The sequence below is a fragment of the Mirounga leonina genome, unplaced genomic scaffold, assembly GCF_011800145.1.
Source record: "Mirounga leonina isolate KUSES-001 unplaced genomic scaffold, KU_Mleo_1.0 Mir_151, whole genome shotgun sequence".
NCBI classification, from domain to species: Eukaryota; Metazoa; Chordata; class Mammalia; order Carnivora; family Phocidae; genus Mirounga; species Mirounga leonina.
The window spans coordinates 10515703-10537497 of NW_023270377.1; the positions used below are offsets into that span (position 1 = coordinate 10515703).

The following is a 21795-nucleotide window of genomic DNA, read 5'->3' on the forward strand; positions in this document are numbered from 1 at the left end:
AGCTCAGGCCACCATAACAAAACCCCACAAACTGGGTGGCTTAAGACGCAGAAATGTATTTCTCAGAGTTCTGGAGGCTGGAAGTCCTAGATCAAGCTGTTGACAGGCTTAATTTCTCCCTGGGCTTCTCTGCTTAGCTTGGTCATGTGCTTGCTACGTCTTCACGTGGTCTTATCTCTGTGCGTCTGCATCCCTGGTGTCTCTTTGTGTGTACAAATTTCTCCTCTGGACACCAGTCAGATTGGATTTGGAACCATCTTAAAGACCAAAAGTAATGATTTCTTTAAAGACCTTATCTCTAAGTCTAATTACATTCTGATTGCATTCTGAAGTGGATTAGGATATCAACATATGAATTTTGGAGAGATACAATTCATCCCATAACATCTGGGATAACAGGGAGCAGGAAAGATTAGGCCAGAAATGTAGATTAAGACCAGCTCACAGATACCTTGGAACATAAGAATGGGAAATTTGGGCCTCCTCTTTAAACAGTGAACTATATGAATGCCTGACGTGAGATCACCTCTTTAGTCTGTTCAAAACTGAAGGTGACACCAGCTAACTTGATTCATTACTAATAAGTTATCTATATAGGTTATAATGTCAATTTTGCAGCAACTGACTTCCCTCAAGAGAGACTTATTTTCAGATATATATATTCATATTCTTCTATTTCCATCCTCATTCTCAAACCAATCTGAAAGACCTATAGATATTTATAAGATTTTCTGAAACAAAATGTTTACATTTAGCCAATGCTTAAAAAGTTTTTGTGATTAATTCTTGTAAGCGTTAGCTCAAATGCATAAGAAAGCCGCTGATTCTATTCTAAATATAGGCCACCTGCTTTTCCCAAGGGAGTCAGTAAAGTCTGAGTGGCTGAGAAAAGCGCCTTTGGGGAGGGAGGGCTCTGGCCTTCAGAAAGGCAGAGAAGCCGTCCCTGCTCTCATCCACAAAGGCAGTTCATGCAAGATCGTCTTTCCCATCACCCAAGTCAGCACTGAGTCCAACCTTGACCTGGCTCGTTCTCAATGGAGCAAAGTCAAGGACACTTACTGACTGCCAGCTATACCACAGCCTTTGAGCTGGTTTTTCTTCATATGAAGTATCTCACTTCAGTCTCTGGTTATATTTCCATTGTAGAGATAAGGAAACAAACCCAGGAAGGTGAAATGACTTATCCAGAATAATAGAATGATGAGGTGAACACTGCCTCATCCCAAAGTGCACATTCTTTGCCACACACCATGTTAAGTGAGGGTTCTCGCCCATGATCATGTAGGTCAATCTATCATCAGCCGTTTTTGGAATCCTGCCCTCTGCCCTCTGCCCTCTGCCCTCTGCCCTCTGCAGGAGGAGGACACCAGGCTGCAGTATTGGATTGCAGGCCACCATCAAGAATTTTTTGAGGGGGCACCTGGGTGGCTCAGTCGGTTGAGCGTCTGCCTTCGGGTCAGGTCGTGATCCCAGGGTCCTGGGATCAAGCCCCACGTCAGGCTCTCTGCTCAGCGGGGAGCCTGCTTCTCCCTTTCCCTCTGCCTGCTGCTCTACCTACACGTGCTCTCTCTCTCTCTGTCAAATAAATAAATAAAATCTTAAAAAAAAGAATCTTTTTGAGAACAAACATGGACATAAAATCTCTCACCTTGCACACATACAGCAATATATTAGGGTGAACCATATGAAATTATTTTTTGGAGATCAAAATTTGTCAAAATTGGCAATTTTATATGACTCAACCGACTTGGTTATTCATGGTGATAGCCCATGAGTTAATAACTTATAACAGCTACCCTACTTCCCGTTGGAGATTTTCTAGCCTAGAAAATAATTGTACATGTCCTTTTGCCTCAGGCTCACCTAGAAAACAAGTCTTCTTCTGCCTGGGGAAAAACACCCAGTGTCATCTTCCACTGCAGGAATATACACTCCTCTGGGAAAACAGGGAAAAACCACATCTAAATGGAGCAGAAATTTAGGTATGCCTCCTCGAATTGCTATTTCTGTAATTAAAGATGAGAATATGTCTGAGAAATACTTGCAAATAACAAAGTGCTTCAGATGATGAACAATACTAACCAATGAACCACATCACAAAAGATCCCAAGGGATTATTGCACGTTCAGTGTAAGTCCAAACCCGAAACATTACTGGTAACAGACTGAAGGTGACAATAAATAAGAAGTATATCTGTGGCCACTTTTATTGAAGGGGCACTGGCTTCTTTGACCGACAGTATAAGTGATTAAAATCCAAATTTGGGGGCATATGTCAACTCCCCTAATACGTGTACGTCACTAAAATTGTAATGGGCCCATGAGAATACCCTGGGGACTGTTTTCACCTTTAAGATATTTTTGAGAAGTATTTGATAAATTTCCTCTAATTTTCCTAATAAGAACATCTTTTCAAGTACTGAGAGGGGGGTTTCAAGAAGAATTTTGCAATTCTGCTTAATTAATGGCATTTGCATCTTCTTCAACCGTGATTTCCATGGCTGTGCAGGCTGGACAAGGCTTTACTTTTGCAAAAGGGAAAAAATACAGAAAAACTGGGCTGATTCAGAGCCGTGGACACAACATGTTTATTAAGCTGAGCCATAATTTTATTCACGTGCCTGAATCCGTGAGAATTCATGACAGATGAGCCCTCAAAATATTCCCTGCATTTATTTTATTCCCCGTTAGTTTCCTAGGAGAAGGTGAATTAGAAGGCCTTTGTCTGTTGCAGGGATGCCCCGAACCATAATAAATTAATAAGAAAATTTACCTTGAATGTGCAAATCCTTTTTCAATTCTTAAATCCTTTAAATCAAAGTCATTGAAGCGGTGTCCACAAATAATATTAGCTGCCCACTAATTGAATGTTTATGATGTGTCAGCCTCATTATGTATCAGTTAACTTACTTAATCCTCCCAAACTCCCCCTATACTATTGTTAGTCCTATTTTATAGATGAGAAAACGGAGTCAAGGGGTGTTTGAATTCACAAAGTCCCACATCCAAGAAGTGGTTGAACAGGATATTAAAACAGGCATTCTGATCCCTGAATCCATGTTTTTAATTTCCAAAATACTGTCCTTCCTGGGAAACTGGCTGTTGTGGCAGCCACGTCCTCACCAAATAAGGAATATTATGACAGTTTGAGGACAACAAAACATAACTGCCCCCATTTATTCCAGTAAATCGCCACCACAAAAGAAACAAAGCAAGCAAACAAACAAAAAACCTCTGCCCGCAACATTGAGCAATCCTTCTTTTGAAATGTCCTCAAGCTGTTTGTATGCTTCCTGGGAGCCAACCAAGGAGCTGAAGACCAATTAGAAAGCCACCTCATTTCCAAAGTACCCATCCTAACAGAACACTTGTCAGAGACTCAGCATTTCATCTTTTTACTCTATGAAACTGACTCTCCTTTGCAACTTTAAACTCCTGCTGGAATGGAAGTGATAGCAGATGACTTTTCTTGCCACAAATTTATGTTAATTTAGTTTTAGACCTAATTTTGTCTTTGATAACTCAATACAAACCAGTGTGACCCTTTTGATTTATGGTTATGTTAAAATAACTAATACTCAAAGTATTTACAATTCTTAGACTCTCAACCCAATGAAATTACAATAAACTTTATTAAAACATAAAAAGAATCCATGTTACATTCTGATTAGGTATTACCATTAAAAGACATAATTGAATGTTGGATTCCTTGATAAATTGATTGTGTTGTTTTAAAATAATTAAAACTGGTTTCCAATTGAGGGATCTATAGAGAAAAAAAGAACTATCTCTCATTCACCTTACTGGTCTGAGTCCTCATAGATGGAAAAATGTCTCTACACTGCATCAAAATTAATGAGATCTGTCATTTGCCCCAGATATGCCAAGATAGTCCTAAGTTTAAACCATACCAAAATCTGAGCATTGTTATATATTCCCACATAACCCTGATCTTTAAAGGACATAGAATAAAATGTTTACTCTTTATACTCCCCATTCGTAGCTTTTGAAACAATTTATCTGCCAAAAGATAAACACTGCCATCTGTTGATATGAGAGAATAAAGGCATGCAAGCCTATGCACTTTTAGAACACGGCATCATTTTCTACTTTTCATTAGTGATAGCATTAATTACTTCATTAAGATCTACTTCATTAAGGTCCTGGGGCACCTGGGTGGCTCCGTGGGTTGGGTGTCCAACTCTTGGTTTCAGCTCAGGTCATGATCTCAGGGTCCCCAGATGGAGCCCCGCGTTGAGGTCCCAGGTAGATGCAGAGTCTGCTCCAGATTCTTTCTCTGTCCCTCTCCCTCCCCCACTGCTCCTCCCCTAACTCTCTCTCTCTCTCTCTCTAAAATAAACAAATAAAATCTTAAAAAAAAAAATCTTACAGTCCCATGAAAATAGTAGCAAAGGTAACTTTGTCCAAAGAGATGCATTCAACATTTCCCAAAAGGTGGAAAGAATAGCAGACCTGGTCTTCATTTATAGCTTCCAGACAACTTTTCTAGGATTTCCATCTCTTGCAGTCCCATAAACTCATTTTTTAAGTTCTAGGTAATGCAAACTGAAATTCTGAACTCAAAAGGGAATTTCGGAGTAGAGAGAAACTGATGCTTTTGCCTTAATGTGCAGAATTCAAGGAGCCTTGTGAAACACACACATACACATAGACACACACACACACACAAACCTTTATCAATTCCTCTCCATGTGTTAAGCCAATACCCATTCTGGGGCTTTCTTATAAAAACCAGCGTGTTTCAGGGAAGAAGAAAGTGGAGGACGTGTAGTAGAAAGGGGTAAAAGAATCGAAGTTATGCCAACTCCCTGGTGGAGTCTTCCAGAGGTTATAATGAACTGGTTTCAGAGGCCTGTAAAATTCCACTGGGTTCACCCTAAAAGAGCAGGGTACTCCTAAAAGTAGCATTCCCAAATGTAGACTACTCGCATATCACCAACCCAAAGTCAGAAAGTATCAAACCAGGAATTGTTATAAGAAAATATTTTGAAGGCTTCTAAGTCTTGTAATTTCAAAAGCATCAAATACCAACTGGATCCTCCCTTTCTGGGCCAGATTTTATGTTATAATAAGAAAGTGTTTTTCCTGTCATGTTTCAAACATTTCATCCTTCAGGTTTTATTTTTTTATTTCAAAGTGTACTCCTCCAAAATATAGTCTTAGTTCTAAAAAAAGAAAAATTTCCAAACTTTCATATACTCCTTTCCCACCAAAAACCTAATCAAGTTGTTTGTAACTAGCATGGTGTCTCAGAGACAATAAGTAATTAATTGTTGAAAGACATCATCCAACTATGAATTTTTCTAAAGAACTAATACAAATATCTTTATGGCTTACGTCTTTTTCTTCATGAGGTCAATGTTTGATTCCCCTTTAAATAATATGCCTCTAAAAGACAAAAAACACGTATATTATGCTGTGAAAACCAAGAAAATTGACCCCTTACCACTTGGAAAAGATTGTGAAAACAGATTGAGCATTGGGAAGTTTTTATTGAGATGGAATTCACATAACATAAAATTAGCCATTTTAATGTGAACAATCGATTAGCATTTAGTAGATTTACAGTGTTGTACAATGACCACCTCTAATTCCAAAACGTTTTTAGCACCCCAAAATAAAACTTCACCCATTGAGTGACTCCTCCCCATTTCCCTCTACTGCCCATCTCTGGCAACTGCCAATCTACATTCTGTGTCTATGGATTTACCTATTCTGGATATTTCACATAAATGGGATTACCCAATATATGACCTTTTATGTCTGGATTCTTTTACTTAGCATAATGTTTTAAACATAGATTTACCTATATGGTAGCATGTATCAGTCCTTTATTCATTTTTACAGTTGAATAATATTCCATTGTAAAGATATATCAAACCTTGTTTATCCATGCAACCGTTGGTAGACGTTGAGTTGTTGTCAATAGCGCGGACAGGAACATGAGAGTCATGGGCTTAGGTGCCATTTTTCATAATCTAGGAGTGCAACTGTTGTGTCATATGGTAATTTTATGTTTAAATTTTGAGGAATCTCAATATTGATTTTTAAATCAAGAAAAACAACAACATAGAAGATGCAGCTTGCCAATAGCAGAGATGAATGAAATTAATTTACTTAGTTGGGATCAGGGATTTCACCAGAATGAGTTCAGCTGTGGAGAGGACACTTTGATATAGTAGAATCTCTACTCCCTTTAACCATATAGGTGGACCTGGCCCATATTTAAGAATGATAAACTCATTCTTTTTTTTTTTTATAAACTCATTCTAATATGAAGGAAAGGAAAGAAATATATGTGAATCATAATCTGCCGTTGGCTTATTGATTAGTAAGTCAAAAATTACTGCCTTGGATACAAACTGCATTTAAAAATGAAGTCCTTTATAATAAATGACCATTATAGAAATATCCAGTGTCAGAAATGCAGTTACATGAATCAGAGAAAAAAACCCGTATAGTATTACCCATTAATCATATTCATTTAAATAAAACACTGATTTTATTAAACAAAATTAACTCAATTTCCTTCACATAAGGAGTATTTTTTACATTGGTTTTTGTGGTTTCTTTTGCTCTGAGTTTTCTAAACCCTTCAATATTTTTCAAATACTTTGTTTTATATATATCATTATGTTGAGATTAGATAATTTTACTAAGCAATTAAACAAATACATGTTTTAATAGAAGAGGAGCCCCCACTTCACACGCTTGTGACTTCACCTTTGTTCTCATTGTCTTGGACTGATTTCAACACCCCACCCTGCATTTGTAAAATGGGCTCCACAGTAAGAATGAGTGGGGACCCAGCCTTACTCTGTTGTTGCTGGGGCAGAAACTTGTGAGAATGAACAACTTGCCCTTACAAGTTCACACAGGCCATCCTATTACTAAGTGGAATTCCTAGGTCATTACTGCATCTACCTCTCCACTCGCCAAGTGTGAATAATAAGAATCTGAGCACTTGCTCTTTTCTACTTCCAAAAGCTTTTATTTTTAATTTTAATTTAGTATCTACAATGTTTGGAATAGACAATTCTACTCTTTAAAGATATAGTTGCTAGGAGAAGTGTGAATTTAGGATTACCAGGCCACAAGGAATTGGCACCCCGTTACTAAATAATTGCATGCAAAGTACAGGTTCAAGCTCAAACTTTTATTAATTGGGAAAAAAAACCCATTCTTCATAATGTTTATGTTTTAAAAGTTATTCAGGGGACTCAAAGGAAATCTAGACAATTAAAAAAAATACATGCTAGTACATAAAACACACACTAATCATGTTGAAAAACTCAGGCAGTACCTCATTATTTAAGACCTCTTTGAGCTATATGGAGGACATAGCCTTTCTAGGTGTGAATTCATGTCTGGCTACCCACTGGCCAGCTGATCCAGGGAAGCCATCCTCCCCCTCCTAAATTATGTGTTACCAACTCTAAATTCAGATTCTAAAATTCCTATATCATTCCTCTTTATTAAATGAACTGAGTTAGGCAAAAGTCTTGTAAATCATAAAACCATAAAACATGCAAATGTTTGGAAAGGTTTTTTGTTTTTCTTTTCCTGTTTACTTTAGAAAGCAATCATCTAATAGAGCAAAAGGAAGCCAGGATAATTAACTAGAAGATTGTCTCAGTTTCTAGTACAGAGGTAGTGAGATTAGAGATTAGAGAATAATATGGCAATAAGACTGGATAGCGAGGATTTGTTTTTTAATTGAGAAAAGTGTTTATGATTTGATGGGCACATAGAGAAAATAAAGAGTGAAAAGACAAGATCATTACCATCAGTGGCAGGAATAGAACTGCTAAGATGTTAGGGTAAATGGAAATCATGGAAAAGGAAGTGGGAAGTTCTCTTCTGGATTTGATGAGATTAAAGAGATGACAAGATCATTAAACCAAGAAAACGTGTCAGCCATCTTGCAACTTGGAAGGACACTCAGGACAAGCCAATAAGGACAGCCAAGGGGAACGCCCCAAATCCTGGGTCCTTGGGTCTTCTTGCCGCTAAATAACCAACTTTGGGACTGACTTTGTCTTAACTGTGTATTTTGCTACTTGCAGCCAAAACCATCCTACCCAAGATAACAGTGAAGTTGAATTGAACAAAAAATAAAATAATCTTGGTAAGATAACTAAAAGGATTATAGATATTTTTAGTCAGTTTACAATTCTTTGTGTTTGAGAAGGGCTATGTCCTTAAATATAGTAATTGCTTTTTCTTTTTGCTACAGATTTCCCTCCTTTGGAGACCCAATAAGGTAAATTGAAGAATAACAGCTGCAGTGGAAAGACAGAAGATAATCCACTTGTGATTTAAAAGATTACTGATGTGTTTTTAAATGGCAATGTAGAAGTTACATGTCTAGAAAGCACTGTTTAGTTCAAAAAGCATTTATTTTGTCTCTAAATCAGGCATTATGCTAAATTGTGAGCTCCTGCAGTTTTAGATATGAGTTGTTAGAAAAGATATTTCATTTTTATGAGAATGATTCACTTTCCTAAAATCCTATCCTAACTCTGAATATATGAAGATGGATTAGACCATAATCATTTATACTGATGATGATCTCACATCTCAGCTCCTCTGTTTGAGAGAGAAACCTTAAAAGGACAATGCTCCAGGTTTCTTAAACTTTTATTGATAAAAACTTGAGTTATATTTCTCCCCAGGATACCTATAATACATTAAAGTGAGTTATATTTTAGCTATCATTCTGAGTAATTAATACTATGTTCCTTTCTGAGAAATGTGTTCATATATCAAATAGAGTTTTTTAAGATGACCACTAAGTTACTGATTAAAAGAATAATAGGAAATATTTATCATGCTTACAATGTGCCAGATATTCCCAATCCTCAAAACAAGAATGATTATTATCACCACTTTCTGGCTGAAGAAACGAAGGCAGTGTGGTAGGGGAACTTGCCGAACTAAGAGTTGGAATCAGAATATATATCCATGCACCCTGACTCCAGACTCCACACGCACTTCACTTACATCCTACAACACTCCAGATGAAAATAAAGTGAGGGTATTGTCACTTCTTTTATGATCTTAAGTATCTAAACATTTATTTTTTAAGAAGCTTAAAAATACTACTGGAAGAAGTACAAACTTCCAGTTATAAAATAAGTCACAGGGATGAAAAGTACAGCATAAGGAATATAGTAAATAACATTTAATAATGCTGTATGGAGACAGATGGTGATGACACTTCTCATGATGATGACTGAGTAATGTGTAGAATTGTTGATCCATTATGTTGTTCATTTGAAACATATAACATTGTGTATCAACTATACTTCAATAATAAAAAAAAATACTACTGGATAGTTAAGCATCCAACTCTTGATTTCGGCTCAAGTCATAATCTCAGGGTCATGAGATCAAGCCCCACCTCAGGTTCCACACTGAGCATGGAGGCTGTTTAAGATTCTCTCTCTCTCTCCCTCTGCTCCTCACCTCAGCTCACACATGTGCACTCTCTTTCTCTCTCTCTCTCTCAAAAAAAAAAAAAAATACTACTGGAAACTTTAATAAGTATTCTATAAAGAAAGATTTCTTCAACACATAAAAATTAGAGGAAACTTTACTGACTGAGGGGCTTCCTACAGCTAAATAGGTCAGTGAGGTGTAGGATGACCTCCATGACCATGCATTGGCTCTCTCTATTGAATGATGTAACAAAATAGCATTTCCACCTTCCCTAAAGCCATCAAACACTCAGAAAGGAAGAGTCAATGTCAACTTCTTCTTGGCTTCAGAAGAAGTAGCTAAATTTTGGCCCAGGTTTCTCTAATCCAAGCCTTGCTTGGCTTCCCCATCTCTGAACGTCCTCCTTCCAACAGCTGCACTAAAGTTTTTGTTTGTTTTGTTTTGCTCTTGTTTTATTTTTCTTCTTGGGTGCTAGACATCCATTGATGATCTGAGGGATAATTCGCAGCCCCGACCTTCCTACTGATACATCTATACTCTTCTCCCATGATTGTTCATTTAAGTACAAAGTGTAATGGAGCAAGAATCCCTAACACGTGGTGTCTTTGGTAGATTATTTCACTTCAGTGTGACTCACCTCCTCATTTTCAGATCAGGACTGTTACCTGCTCGGAAACAGTTGCTGGGAGGGCTGCATGGATGATCCATGTCAAGTGGGTGGGCGGTGTCTGGCAGGCGACACACACTCAGCCACCCTGACGACTGTTGTTATCATTAAGAAAATGACTCCATAAGATTCTCATGAATTCTCTTGCTCTGGGTTCAGGCATCACTGGTTTTATCTTGTGCTTTATCTTTTAACAATAGTTTTTAATATACATTCCAGCACTTTTACATAGAAAAGTGTTTTTAAAAATAGTTTTTAGTATTTCAGTAGCAATTGGGTTGGTGTTTGATGATTTGCCCTGGTACCTCAGTTGTTTTCCATCCAGATTTTTTAATTCAATAGTTCGAAGGTCTATTCTGTTTAACTTTTTTCTGGAGAAAAACCTGCCTATATATTTTATACCCACTATGAATTCAGAATATATTTGCTAGTAAGTGAGATCCATTTTGCTTTCCCTATATGCTGCCCTCATCTTACTCAGTATAGGTTGTCAACTTTTTTTTCTGGGGGAAGGAGGTATAGATATACTTTTGAGTATGAGGGAAGAAAGATTAGGCTTCCAATTTTGCCTTTCTCATTCTTAGTTACACAAAGTAAAATCACTAAAGAAGTAATAGAACTTCTAGTCAAATTCCAAACTGGTGCAGCCACTATGCGGCATGGAGTTTCCTCAAAAAATTGAAAATAGAACTACCATATGATTCAGCAATTCCACTTCTGGGTATTTCCCGAAGAAAATGAAAACACTAACTGGAAAAGATATAAGTGCCCCGATGTTCATTGCAACATTATTTACAGTAGTAGCCAAGGTATGGAAACAACCTAAGTGTCCACTGATGGATGAATGGATAAGAACAATATGGTGTATAAATACAAATGAATATTGCTCAGCTATAGAGAAGAAGGAAATCTTGCCATTTGCAACAACATGAATGGACCTTGAGGGCATTTTGCTAAGCAAACTAAGTCAGACAGAGAAACACAAATACTGTATGTTCTCACTCATATGCAGAACCTGAAAAGAAAAACAAAACAGAAAAAACAAAACAAAACAAAACACTGAACTCATAGATACAGAGAACAGGTTGGTGGTTTGCGGTTGCCAGAGGCAGGGCATTGGGGGGATGGGCAAAATGGGTGAAGGCTGTCAAAACATACAAACCTCCAGTTAAAAAATAAATAAGCCTTGAGCATGTCATAGACACCATGGTGACTCTAGTTAATCATACTGTATTGTATATTTGAAAGTTGCTACAAGAGTAGATTTAAAAGTTCTCATCACAAGAGAAACATACATCATATATATAGATGTACAATTCACTAAAAACTGCTTCCAAAAACTTTATTCAACAGAAATTATAATAGCCTACAAATAGAATCTTGGAGACACACTGTTAAATCACTCTGGTTTCCTTAATTACTACCATGATGCTACTAAAAATAAAAACAAAATTGAAATGACCAGTAACATTTGCCAAACATTATGCTCTTTCCTGTCATTCCCATCAAATAATATCAAGAAATGATATAACTTTATCAGTTTTAATGGTCATATCCATGAAGCTAAGGATAGTGTATAAATTATTGACTTTTGGAAAGAGAGAAAACGTGAAATATCAAAACAGCTTGCTTGCTCTCTGTGAAGCTCCAGGTCTTGATCTCCATTACTAGCAAATTTGTTCACCAACTGCCTTTTTCTTCAGTCAGCGCCATATCCTACATGTATTATCCTTGCTACCTAATAAAACAAATTTCACCAAGTTATTTTTTCTTTATTTCATTCACTAACTCTCCCTTTTTACAAGTTGATCTTCTCTGGGACACTGACGATGGTCAATGTACTCAATGTGCCCAGCTGTGGAGTCTTTGAGCTGCTCCGGCATTTGGGGGGCAAGAATTTTCTATTTTTAATGATTCCTGTCAGTCATCAATTGGGCAAGTTCATGTCCTACTCATACATGTGAGATTCATGGCATCTCAGAACTGGAGCCCTGAGAATGCAGCCTTCCCCTCTGCTCATTCCCTCTGCCCTCCCCTCAAACAGTGCAGTCAAGTGGAAAGACAGTGAATTTGAACATCACCAGATCAGGGTGATTAACTTATGAGGCGGCAACACATTCCACTTCAGAACATTTCAAAATGTCAACGGATTTTTCTCATTGTTGGTAACATGTGAAATGTGCATTCTTTTACCTCCCCACTGCTATGATAGACACTCTTCCAAAGCAGCTCTAATCAACTGCTGCCCAAGGGTGCCATTCACATTCACTCTGCCTTTGGAAATGACCACTCTGGTATGGAGCAGCGCTGGGCACTGCTGGTTCTCTGACCTTTGGGAGCCAGGCACATAACATTAATATAAGAAGTGTGCTGGTTACATGGATTGGGAGAGCCTATAAAAACTGTTCATTCCACCAAAAGACACCTCATCTTCTAAAAAAAAAAGATAAATGACCATGCTGGCCAAGTTCCTTCCATTTCGTGATTTCAGGCCCAACCTCAGGCAGCCCATGAAAACTCAAGCAGTTAATCACACCTGGGCCCGTCAAGAAAAGGGGGTAGATCCATTCAAACAAAGTGATTGTTCTGGTGATGACAAGACATAAGTGTCACCCCCCTTGTAGTAAGCTCGCCCATCCAGCAGGCCAGTATTTAGCACTTTGGTGCTTTGAGAGACACTAAATAAATCAGTAATGTCTTAACAAGCTCAGGATTGCAAATGCCAGCAGCAAAACAAGGCATAAACAATGTTCTTCCCTAAAGTCTCTTAGGATCTCCTGTGACTCCGGGAAGAGGTACCACACAGCTGGTCTAACATGAACTATGTAGACTAGAAAAGGCTGGTCCTCTGACAAAACAGCCCCAGCTTCCTTTTCCTTACTTACCATCAGCTTCCTACATGACCTTCTGGTGCCCCCATCACTGCCTCCCACCTCTTTCCTCGTCATGGGAAAGGATTTGACATTGTGCTCACATAAAATATGTGGGTTATTATGGTAGTGCCTTAAGAGTACCTACATTTTAGTGATGCTAGCAAATCATAAACTCCAGAAAGTAATCCATAATTTTAGAAATTATCCACAATTAAATAGTAAATGAGGCTTTTAGGGCAAAAAGGGAGATTATTCTCAGCACCCCTGAAGTTATATGACTAAGAAGCTACTTAATCAGCCAATATAGAAAGTCAATCTTGCACGTGGGACATTTAACTTATTAGACCAGTTAAGCAATTTTGAAATTGCTCAACACAGTAAGAATCACTGGAGTTAGGCAGATTATGTCCTCTGTGTCCCCTTAGGGCGCCCCTACCCCACACAGCTTTACCACCCCACTCCCTGCTAGGTCCTGTTTCCAGAGGCACCGCACTAACATCACACCATACTCTTGTCACTTTCCACAATCGAAGTTTATCTATTCTCAATCCAGTTCTTATAAAACATTTCTAATATAATTAATTCACAATAAATTGTTAATGGTTGAAAAATGCTCAATATGGGTTCTCTTCCCCCAAATATTAAGGTGTTAGCAGGGGGCATCCAAGGAGAAAACAACTTAGCTCAAAGAATAAATCTCTCATGGGCTGGAAGTCCAACAGTGCAGAACTTGTGTCCTAGCCTGTTTTAGTTATAATACTTACTGACAACTGAATATTAACCATTCGGTGGGCACTGCCTGGGGAGAGGTGGTAACCAGTAAGGCAGGTTACTGAATTCTTTGTTAAGAGCAACTAAAATTCAAAATTCAACAAAGCCTTATAGTCAAAGCTCACCCTTGTGGTCCCACATGCAACTAAAATTAAATCACGGGGGTGGGAAGCATGGGCATGCACCAGGGACCCTGCAAGAGGGGGCAGGGAGAGCAGTAAAATCCTTTTGGTATTCAGCTTGGAAACTCTAATAGCCAATTGAAAAAGAAAACCAAGTCTATGTGTTTCTCTCTCCCATACCTGTAATGATTATGTTGCCTTTATAGTTGAAAGCACATGAAAAGATCTCATCCGTGTGCCCCTCGAGAATCTGGAGGCATTGACCAGTCTGAGCATCCCAGATTCTAGCTGTTTTGTCAGCGCTGCCAGTCAGAAGATGATTCCCTTGGGGGTTGAAAGAAATCTACAAGAGAGAAAGGAAAATGACAGGTTTGTGTGATTTGATTTCTGATACATTTTTAATCGGCAAAAGGGGGACATGACTAAGCACCTGTCATCTTCCTTGCTTGACATTTATTCTTACATAGAACAGTTCCTTCCTGGGGGGGGGGGGGAATTGCAGGGACTAATACATGAAAATTAAAGTCTAGACAGAAAAGTATAACTGGCCACCCCACCCCCACCCCACAGTTCTAAGGATAAAGACCAAAGCTCCCTTCTAATTCGAGTATTCCCCACCTAGCTTCTTTCCAAAGACTCAAGATGCAAGTCTCTCCATACAAACAAAGAGACAGCCCTGGTGTGGATAAGAACACAAGTCAGGTTCCTTCACACCCAAGCCTCCATATTATCCCTATAACCCAACTTTCTGTAATCAGAAGCATATAGATCGTCCTTCAGTCTGTGCCACAGAACAAGTGAATGTTGGGGGAACTTTCGTTTTACTGCCACTCAAAGTAAAGCACGTTGTATAAATATGTCCTGAGTGCCTCCTATGTGCCAAGCGGTATCTGAGCGACTGCCAAAGGAAGTGGTTAGTTCACTATTTCTTTGGGCGCCACGCTTATAACCCTCTCTAAGTCATCGTAAGACAACGATTTGGGTCACAACCTCTCTAACTGAAGGTTTGATGAGGACAAGGATCAAGAACATGGCTTTTTTTGTCCCTGTGTCCCCAGTACAATGCCTAGCACAAGGAAAGCTCTCAAAATGCATTTGCTGATCCATTTGTCTGTTAAAGGGCATCTCGGCTCTTTCCACAGTTTGGCTATTGTGAACATTGCCGCTATGAACATTGGGGTGCATACGGCCCTTTTTTCACTACATCTGTGTCTTTGGGGTAAATACCCAGTAGTGCAGTTGCTGGGTCATAGGGTAGCTCTATTTTTAATTTTTTGAGGCACCATCACACTGTTTTCCAAAGTGGCTGTACCAACTTGCATTCCCACCAACAGTGTAAGAGGTTTCCCCTTTCTCCACAACATCTCCAACATTTGTTGTTTCTTGCCTTGTCAATTTTTGCCATTCTAACTGGTGTAAGGTGGTATCTCAATGTGGTTTTGATTTGGATTTTCCTGGTGGCTAATGATGATGAACATTTTTTCATGTGTCTGTTAGCCATTTGTATGTCCTCTTTTGAGACGTGTCTGTTCATGTCTTCTGCCCATTTTTTGACTTGATGCCCTTCAACAGATGAATGGATAAAGAAGATGTGGTCCATGTATACAATGGAATATTACTCGCCATCAGAAAGGATGAATACCCAACTTTTACATTAACATGGATGGGACTGTAGGAGATTATGCTAAGTGAAATAAGTCAAGCAGAGAAAGTAAATTATCATATGGTTTCACTTATTTGTGGAACATAAGGAATAGTATGGAGGGCATTAAGAGAAGAAAGGGAAAAATGAAGGGGGGGAAATCGGAGAGGGAGACGAACCATGAGAGACTATGGACTCCGAGAAACAAACTGAAGGTTTTAGAGGGCAGAGGGGTGGGGGGATGGGTTAGCCTGGTGGTGGGTATTGAGGAGGGCACATTATGCATGGAGCACTGGGTGTTATGCACAAACAATGAATCATGGAACACTACATCAAAAACTAATGATGTACTGTATGATGACTAACATAACATAATAAAAAAAGGGAAAAAAAAGCATTTGCTGAATGAATGAATGAATACCTTAACTTTGTATACCATAGAAACGCCATTGCTGAATGGCAATTCAATAAGTAGTGTATTGCATAAACCTAAAATGCAATATAGAGTGTGAGAACTCTTTATATACACAAAAACATGTGTGCTTGTTGAGTGGGCCACATCATGCATATCAATGGTTATCAGACCAGTCACTCAGCAACATGGCCTGGGCTCTCTTCCTAAGCTGTCTCCCACATCCACACTTCCCTATCTCCCTTCCTGCCAGGCCCTAATGCCTCCTAGCCTATGGAAGAGATGTGTTCTGTGTGGCCTCAGAGACCAATCTTGAAGGGCAGGGGCTCCTGGCCACTGGCAGCAGGTGCAGAGGAGGGAGGGGGAGGGAGAGTACAACAGGAGGACGTTCCAGGGTCCAGGGGCAACATTCCAGGACCTGAAGCCATCAAACTGATCCTTTAAAAGGAAGGAGCAAATCTGATCTCAGGTATGAGATGAAGGAACTGGGCTGAGCTGGGTGGGAGCTGAGAGTCACCAAGTCCCGGCGTTTCCAGAGTTTTTGGAGGACACAGCTAAACCTCAGATCACTGATTGGAAGGCTCTGCTCTGTGAATCAGCTTGTGGGAGGAGCTTAGACAAAATCGTAAGCTACAGCCTTGAAGTTTCAAAGTAGGTCATTTTAAACTCTGTTAAGTGTTAAATATTTCCAGGAAATACTTTCTCAATTGCATCTAATTTATGAAACACTTGATACTTGCTGCACAGCATGTTTTTTGCATAAAATATACTTGTGTGTCTGCTAGGACTAGGAAAAGCACTTTGTAAGTTTCTTAAATAGCTTTAATAGGTATTTTCAGCGAACTCAATCTTTTGCTGATGGCTGAGAAAAAATGCTGTTTTATACTTTTTAAAAGGTTTTAGGAATCTTTTATTACGCTAAGTTTGAGGTCACACTTAAAAATATAGTTTTTAGGTAGCTGATTTCTAGAAAGAGTGAGATAATTGGACAAGCCCTAGTGCCAACAGACCTATTTAGACTAAGCATGCTATGTTTTTAAAACTAAATAAATTGCTCCAGATGAGAAAGCAACTCACCTTCGAAATTTCGCCTTCATGGCCTTCCAATTTGGTAATGCATTTTCTTGTGGCTGCACTGAAAACTCTTGCTGTTCCTTTTTGAAAGAGTGGAAACACATATGAATGCGTCCGAAATACAGAACTTTGAGCCATGTGCCCTGAATTATGGAATATCTATTCCTCTGTCATACAGGCTCTGTGCTGCTTGTCTTCTTGCCTGTGGTGAGAGCCACCACCTAAAACTGCAAATGTAAGCTGGCGCCACTGCAGGAGAAGAGGGGAAGCAGGATGCCCCTCTAGCCCCGAGCTTCTTAGAAGAAATGATGGGTTCCAAGGTAGAAAAGGTGGGGGGGGAGGAATCCACAAAGAAAAAGTTTGTAACGGGAAAAGGGAGAATCAAAACAAGTTTTGAGAGGCGGGCGATGAAATAAGCAGCCAGACCAGCATCACACACCAAATAGGAGTCTAAGGTTACAGAAGGTTTGAGAGGCCTTCCTGAAATGGAGCAACAGCCACTACTCGCTGGGCAAAGAACAGGCACCAGGGAAGCCTTTCTACAGAAAGAGCTGGTAGAATGGTTTGTTCCCTGTTGTATCCCCAGGGCCCAGAAGTGCCAAGCTCCCAGTAGACACTCAATAAGTGGATGCTGGATGGATGGATGGATGGATGGATGGATGGATGGATGGATGGATGGAGTGGATGGGTGGATGGATGAATGGATGGGTTGTTGGGTGGATGGATGGATGGATGGGTGGGTGGGTGGGTGGATGGATGGATGGATGGATGGATGGATGGATGGATGGATGGATGGAAGGAAAGGTGGATGGATGGGTGGGTGGAAGGAAGGAAGAAATGGTATAGACATTTCCTTAGAATTAAGGAATGGAGGAGTTAAATAAATGTAGAAGGAGAAAAACAGCAGTAGTAAAATTGTTGTCAGAGAAAAAGTTAACATTTTTCTGGCCGGATGAAGGCTGCTCTCTTATTGCAATTACAAAATTACATAGAGGCAAAATTGGTAACGATAAGAGAATTTTGGTTACTTAATTTTCATTCAGAGAAGAGCAAAACATCTTAGTAAATTTTTTACTTGCCCTTCTGACAATGTCAACTTTAGGAAGAAATAGATGAAAATTGCTATTTTACAATTAATATGACTAAAAATATAAACCTTGCTAGTCGGACATTTCAAAAGCCTTAAAGTGACCAATGTGTTTTAAGATTGTGTTAATAGGGCGCCTGGGTAGCTCAGTAAGTTAAACGTCTGCCTTTGGCTCAAGTCATGATCCCAGGGTCCTAGGATCGAGCCCCACATCAGGCTCCCTGCTCTGTGGGGGTCTGCTTTTCCCTCTTCCTCTGCCCCTCCCCCCTGCTTATGCTCTCTCTCTCTCTCTCAAATAAATAAATAAAATCTTTTTTTTTAAAGAATGTGTTAATATTGGGGTGCCTGGGTGGCTCAGTCAGTTGAGTGTCCAACTCCTGGTTTCGGCTCAGGGTCGTGAGATCAAGCCCCATATTGGGCTCTGTGCTCAGCAGGAAGTCTGGTTGGGATTCTCTCCCTCTGCCCCTCCCACCTTCACTTGCTCTCTTTCTCTCTCTCTCAAAAAAATAAATGAATCTTTAAAAAAAAGAATGTGTTAATAGAACAAAAATGAATATCCTGCCTACAGTAATTCTCTAAATTTCTCAAAAGCATTTTTAAGCTTCAGAAAACACAGAAATAATATCGCCTAAAACTATATTTTTAAAAGATAGAAATATGAATAAGACACCAAAAAATAATGCAGCCTTGAGAGTGATTCAAATGAGGAAGTAAAAGGTGATAAATGGGAAGAAACAGATGTCATTTCACAGCTTCAACTAACCCCTGTTGAATGCATCCAGTTTTAAGTAGGGAATGAGAAGCAAGAAGCAGAGTTAAGTAAACAAGATGTCTCCAAACATCAAGACTTCTTAGAAGATGCAGAGTGAGAAGAGGTTTACAAAACATACAAAAGGAAAAAAAAAAGTTTTTTTGAAGTAATGTCTTTTTTTTTTTAAGATTTTATTTATATATTTGAGAGAGCGAGAATGAGAGAGAGAGAGAGTACATGACGGGGGGAGGGTTAGAGGGAGAAGCAGGCTCCTCGCTGAGCAGGGATCCCAATGCGGGACTTGATCCAGGGACTCCAGGATCATGACCTGAGCTGAAGGCAGTCGCTTAACCAACTGAGCCACCCAGGCGCCCCTGAAGTAATGTCTTATTGATCAAGGAAAGAATGGAATCACTGCTAGGGGACATATAAGATGATAGAGAAAACAAAAGAATTATTGAACTTGCAGTTAATTCTCATCCATCTCTCAGCATCCTGATCCCCAGACCCTGCTTGTTTCTCCACCCATAGTGCTGACAAACTCCTAACATTCTTTATAATCTAACATCCTCTATATTCTAACATTCTATGGAAAACACATATATGTTATTCTTCATTGTCTCCCCCTCCAAAATATAGCTCCACGAGGGAAGGAATTCCTCTCTCTTTTGTTCATTGATATATCCCATGTTCCTAAAACAAATCCTGGCACAAAGTAGCTTCCCTATTCTTGTTGAATGGATTTTTTTTTTATATAAGTGAGAATGATATTTAAAATAAAAAGGGTAGATTAATTACCATTGAGGGATGATTTTAAAAAGCTAAGCTCTGTAAGAAGATGAAAAAGAACATAGTTACTTTGAAAGATAGAGTTCTCCAAATTCAGGGTGTTTATATTCCAGGATATAGAAAGAACTTTATGTATGATCAAAGAAGCACCTTTGAAAAGTCCTAGTGAGTAAGGGAACAGCATGCAAATGTAATTTTGAAAAGGAAGACAAAGGTGGAATAAAGACTGTTATTAAAATGAATCACAGGCAAAATTCTACAACTGATTATAACACAAAGGATATGTGACTACTTAACAGTATGTTAGTCACAAGGAACAAATCAAAGAACAAGTCATGTCTGAAAAAAGCATCCCATTTTTGCTAGAATTTCTTAAATGGCTGTTAAGTTTACATGGACATGATGTAGCGTCACATAGGGTCGGTCACTAAAGGAATTAGACATAATGAAACATCATGTGTGATTATCAAAGAGATGACTTAGACACAGTGTAGGCTTAAGTGTGCTGACATGGTGATGACATAATCATAGTACAGCATGATATGCATTCATGGGGAGGTGACACAGATATAATATAGTGTCACAGGTGGTCATCACGGAGATGATGTAGACATAGTGGAGCATGGTGTGTGGTTGTCAAGGAGATGAAAACACACAGTGTAGCATCATACATGACATCAAACAGATAACGGAGATGTTGTGTAGAATCATCTGTGGACTACAGGAAGACGGCACATACCCAGTGTAGCAACATAATGGATCATCAACCGATGACACAGATATATTGTAGCACCATATAAGGCCATCATGGATATGACACATACTATATCATCACACATCGTCATCTGGGAGATGATGCAAAATTGTGTAGCACTCCACATGGTTATCAAGGAGATGACCTAAACATAGTATAGCATATACAGCATATATCCCTAAGAGGTTGTCAAAGACATGACTAATGGTACAGCATGATGTATTTATCGAAACATTCAGTAGTAATGACATACCATGACGCACACTTAAATTTGATACAGAGTGTGGCATCATATGTATTTGTCAAGGATATGATACAGACATCATGAAGCATCATTCACTGTCATCAGGGAGCTTATCCATAGTACCGCGTCATCCATGGCTATCAGGACAGTGGGAAGTCGCAATGTAGCATCATATAGAGCAGGTTAAAAGATGATACATAATGTAGCATGATATGTGGTTGTCAGAAAGATGATCTATAGCATAGACTCACATATGATTACCAAAGACATGATGCAGACATGTCATATCCTGGGATTTGCAAGGAGAGAAGCCTTTAGGCAGAAAATGCAAACATCTCTATGACAGACATGGTGTTATGCACCAAACCGTGTCCCCCACAAAACTCCTATGTTGAATTCCTAACCCCGAGTACCTTAGAAGTTGACTTACTTGGAGTTTGAGCCTTTAAAGAAGAAATAGATTAACATGAGGTCATTAGAGTGGGCCTTAACCCAAAATAGCTGGTGCCCTTATAAGAAGAAGACATGAGGATACAGACACATGCAGAGGGAAGACCACATGAAGACACAGGGAGAAAACTGTCAGCTGCCGGCCTCAGAAGAAACCAAGGCTGCCAACACATTGATCTCAAACTTATAGCCTCCAGAATTGTGAGAAAAGAAATTCCTGTTGTTTAAGCTACTCAGTCTGTCGTACTCTGCTATGGCAGCCCTGACAAACGAATACAGTTATACAAGAGATGATGCAGTCACACGATAGCATTACATGAGCTTACCACAGACATACTGTAGCATCATACATGGTGGACCAGATGGCACAGATACTCACAGCATCATACATGATTGTCAGGGGACTACCCATAATAGAGCATCATACAGGATTATTAGAAAAATACGCAAACATAGCATATAGCTTCATCCGTTGTCAGAGACACGATGAGACATAGTATAACTTCATAGATGGTTGTCAAGGAGATGACCCAGAAATAGTGTAGCATCACTTTGGTTGTCAGGCGAATGATGCAAATGTAGCATGGTGACATACATTATCAGGGAGATGACACATAGTGTAGTGTCATACATGGACATCAGGGTGATGACACAGACATAATCTGCGTCATATGTGGATATAATGGACTTGACACAGA

The 21795-nt window shown here is 39.1% G+C and overlaps 1 protein-coding gene across 1 annotated transcript in view; it reads right to left on the minus strand.

Moving 5' to 3' along the window:
- Window positions 1–11700: 11700 nt before the first annotated feature.
- Window positions 11701–21795, minus strand: part of DAW1 (dynein assembly factor with WD repeats 1) — a 50217-nt gene continuing 40122 nt past the window's right edge. Inside the window, exons 11-13 of the mRNA XM_035006575.1 lie at window positions 17026–17102; window positions 14075–14237; window positions 11701–11866 (exon numbers count right to left, since the gene is read on the minus strand). Coding sequence (XP_034862466.1) covers window positions 11832–11866; window positions 14075–14237; window positions 17026–17102 — 275 coding nt within the window. The 3' untranslated portion in view covers window positions 11701–11831. The remainder of the gene's footprint in view (window positions 11867–14074; window positions 14238–17025; window positions 17103–21795) is intronic.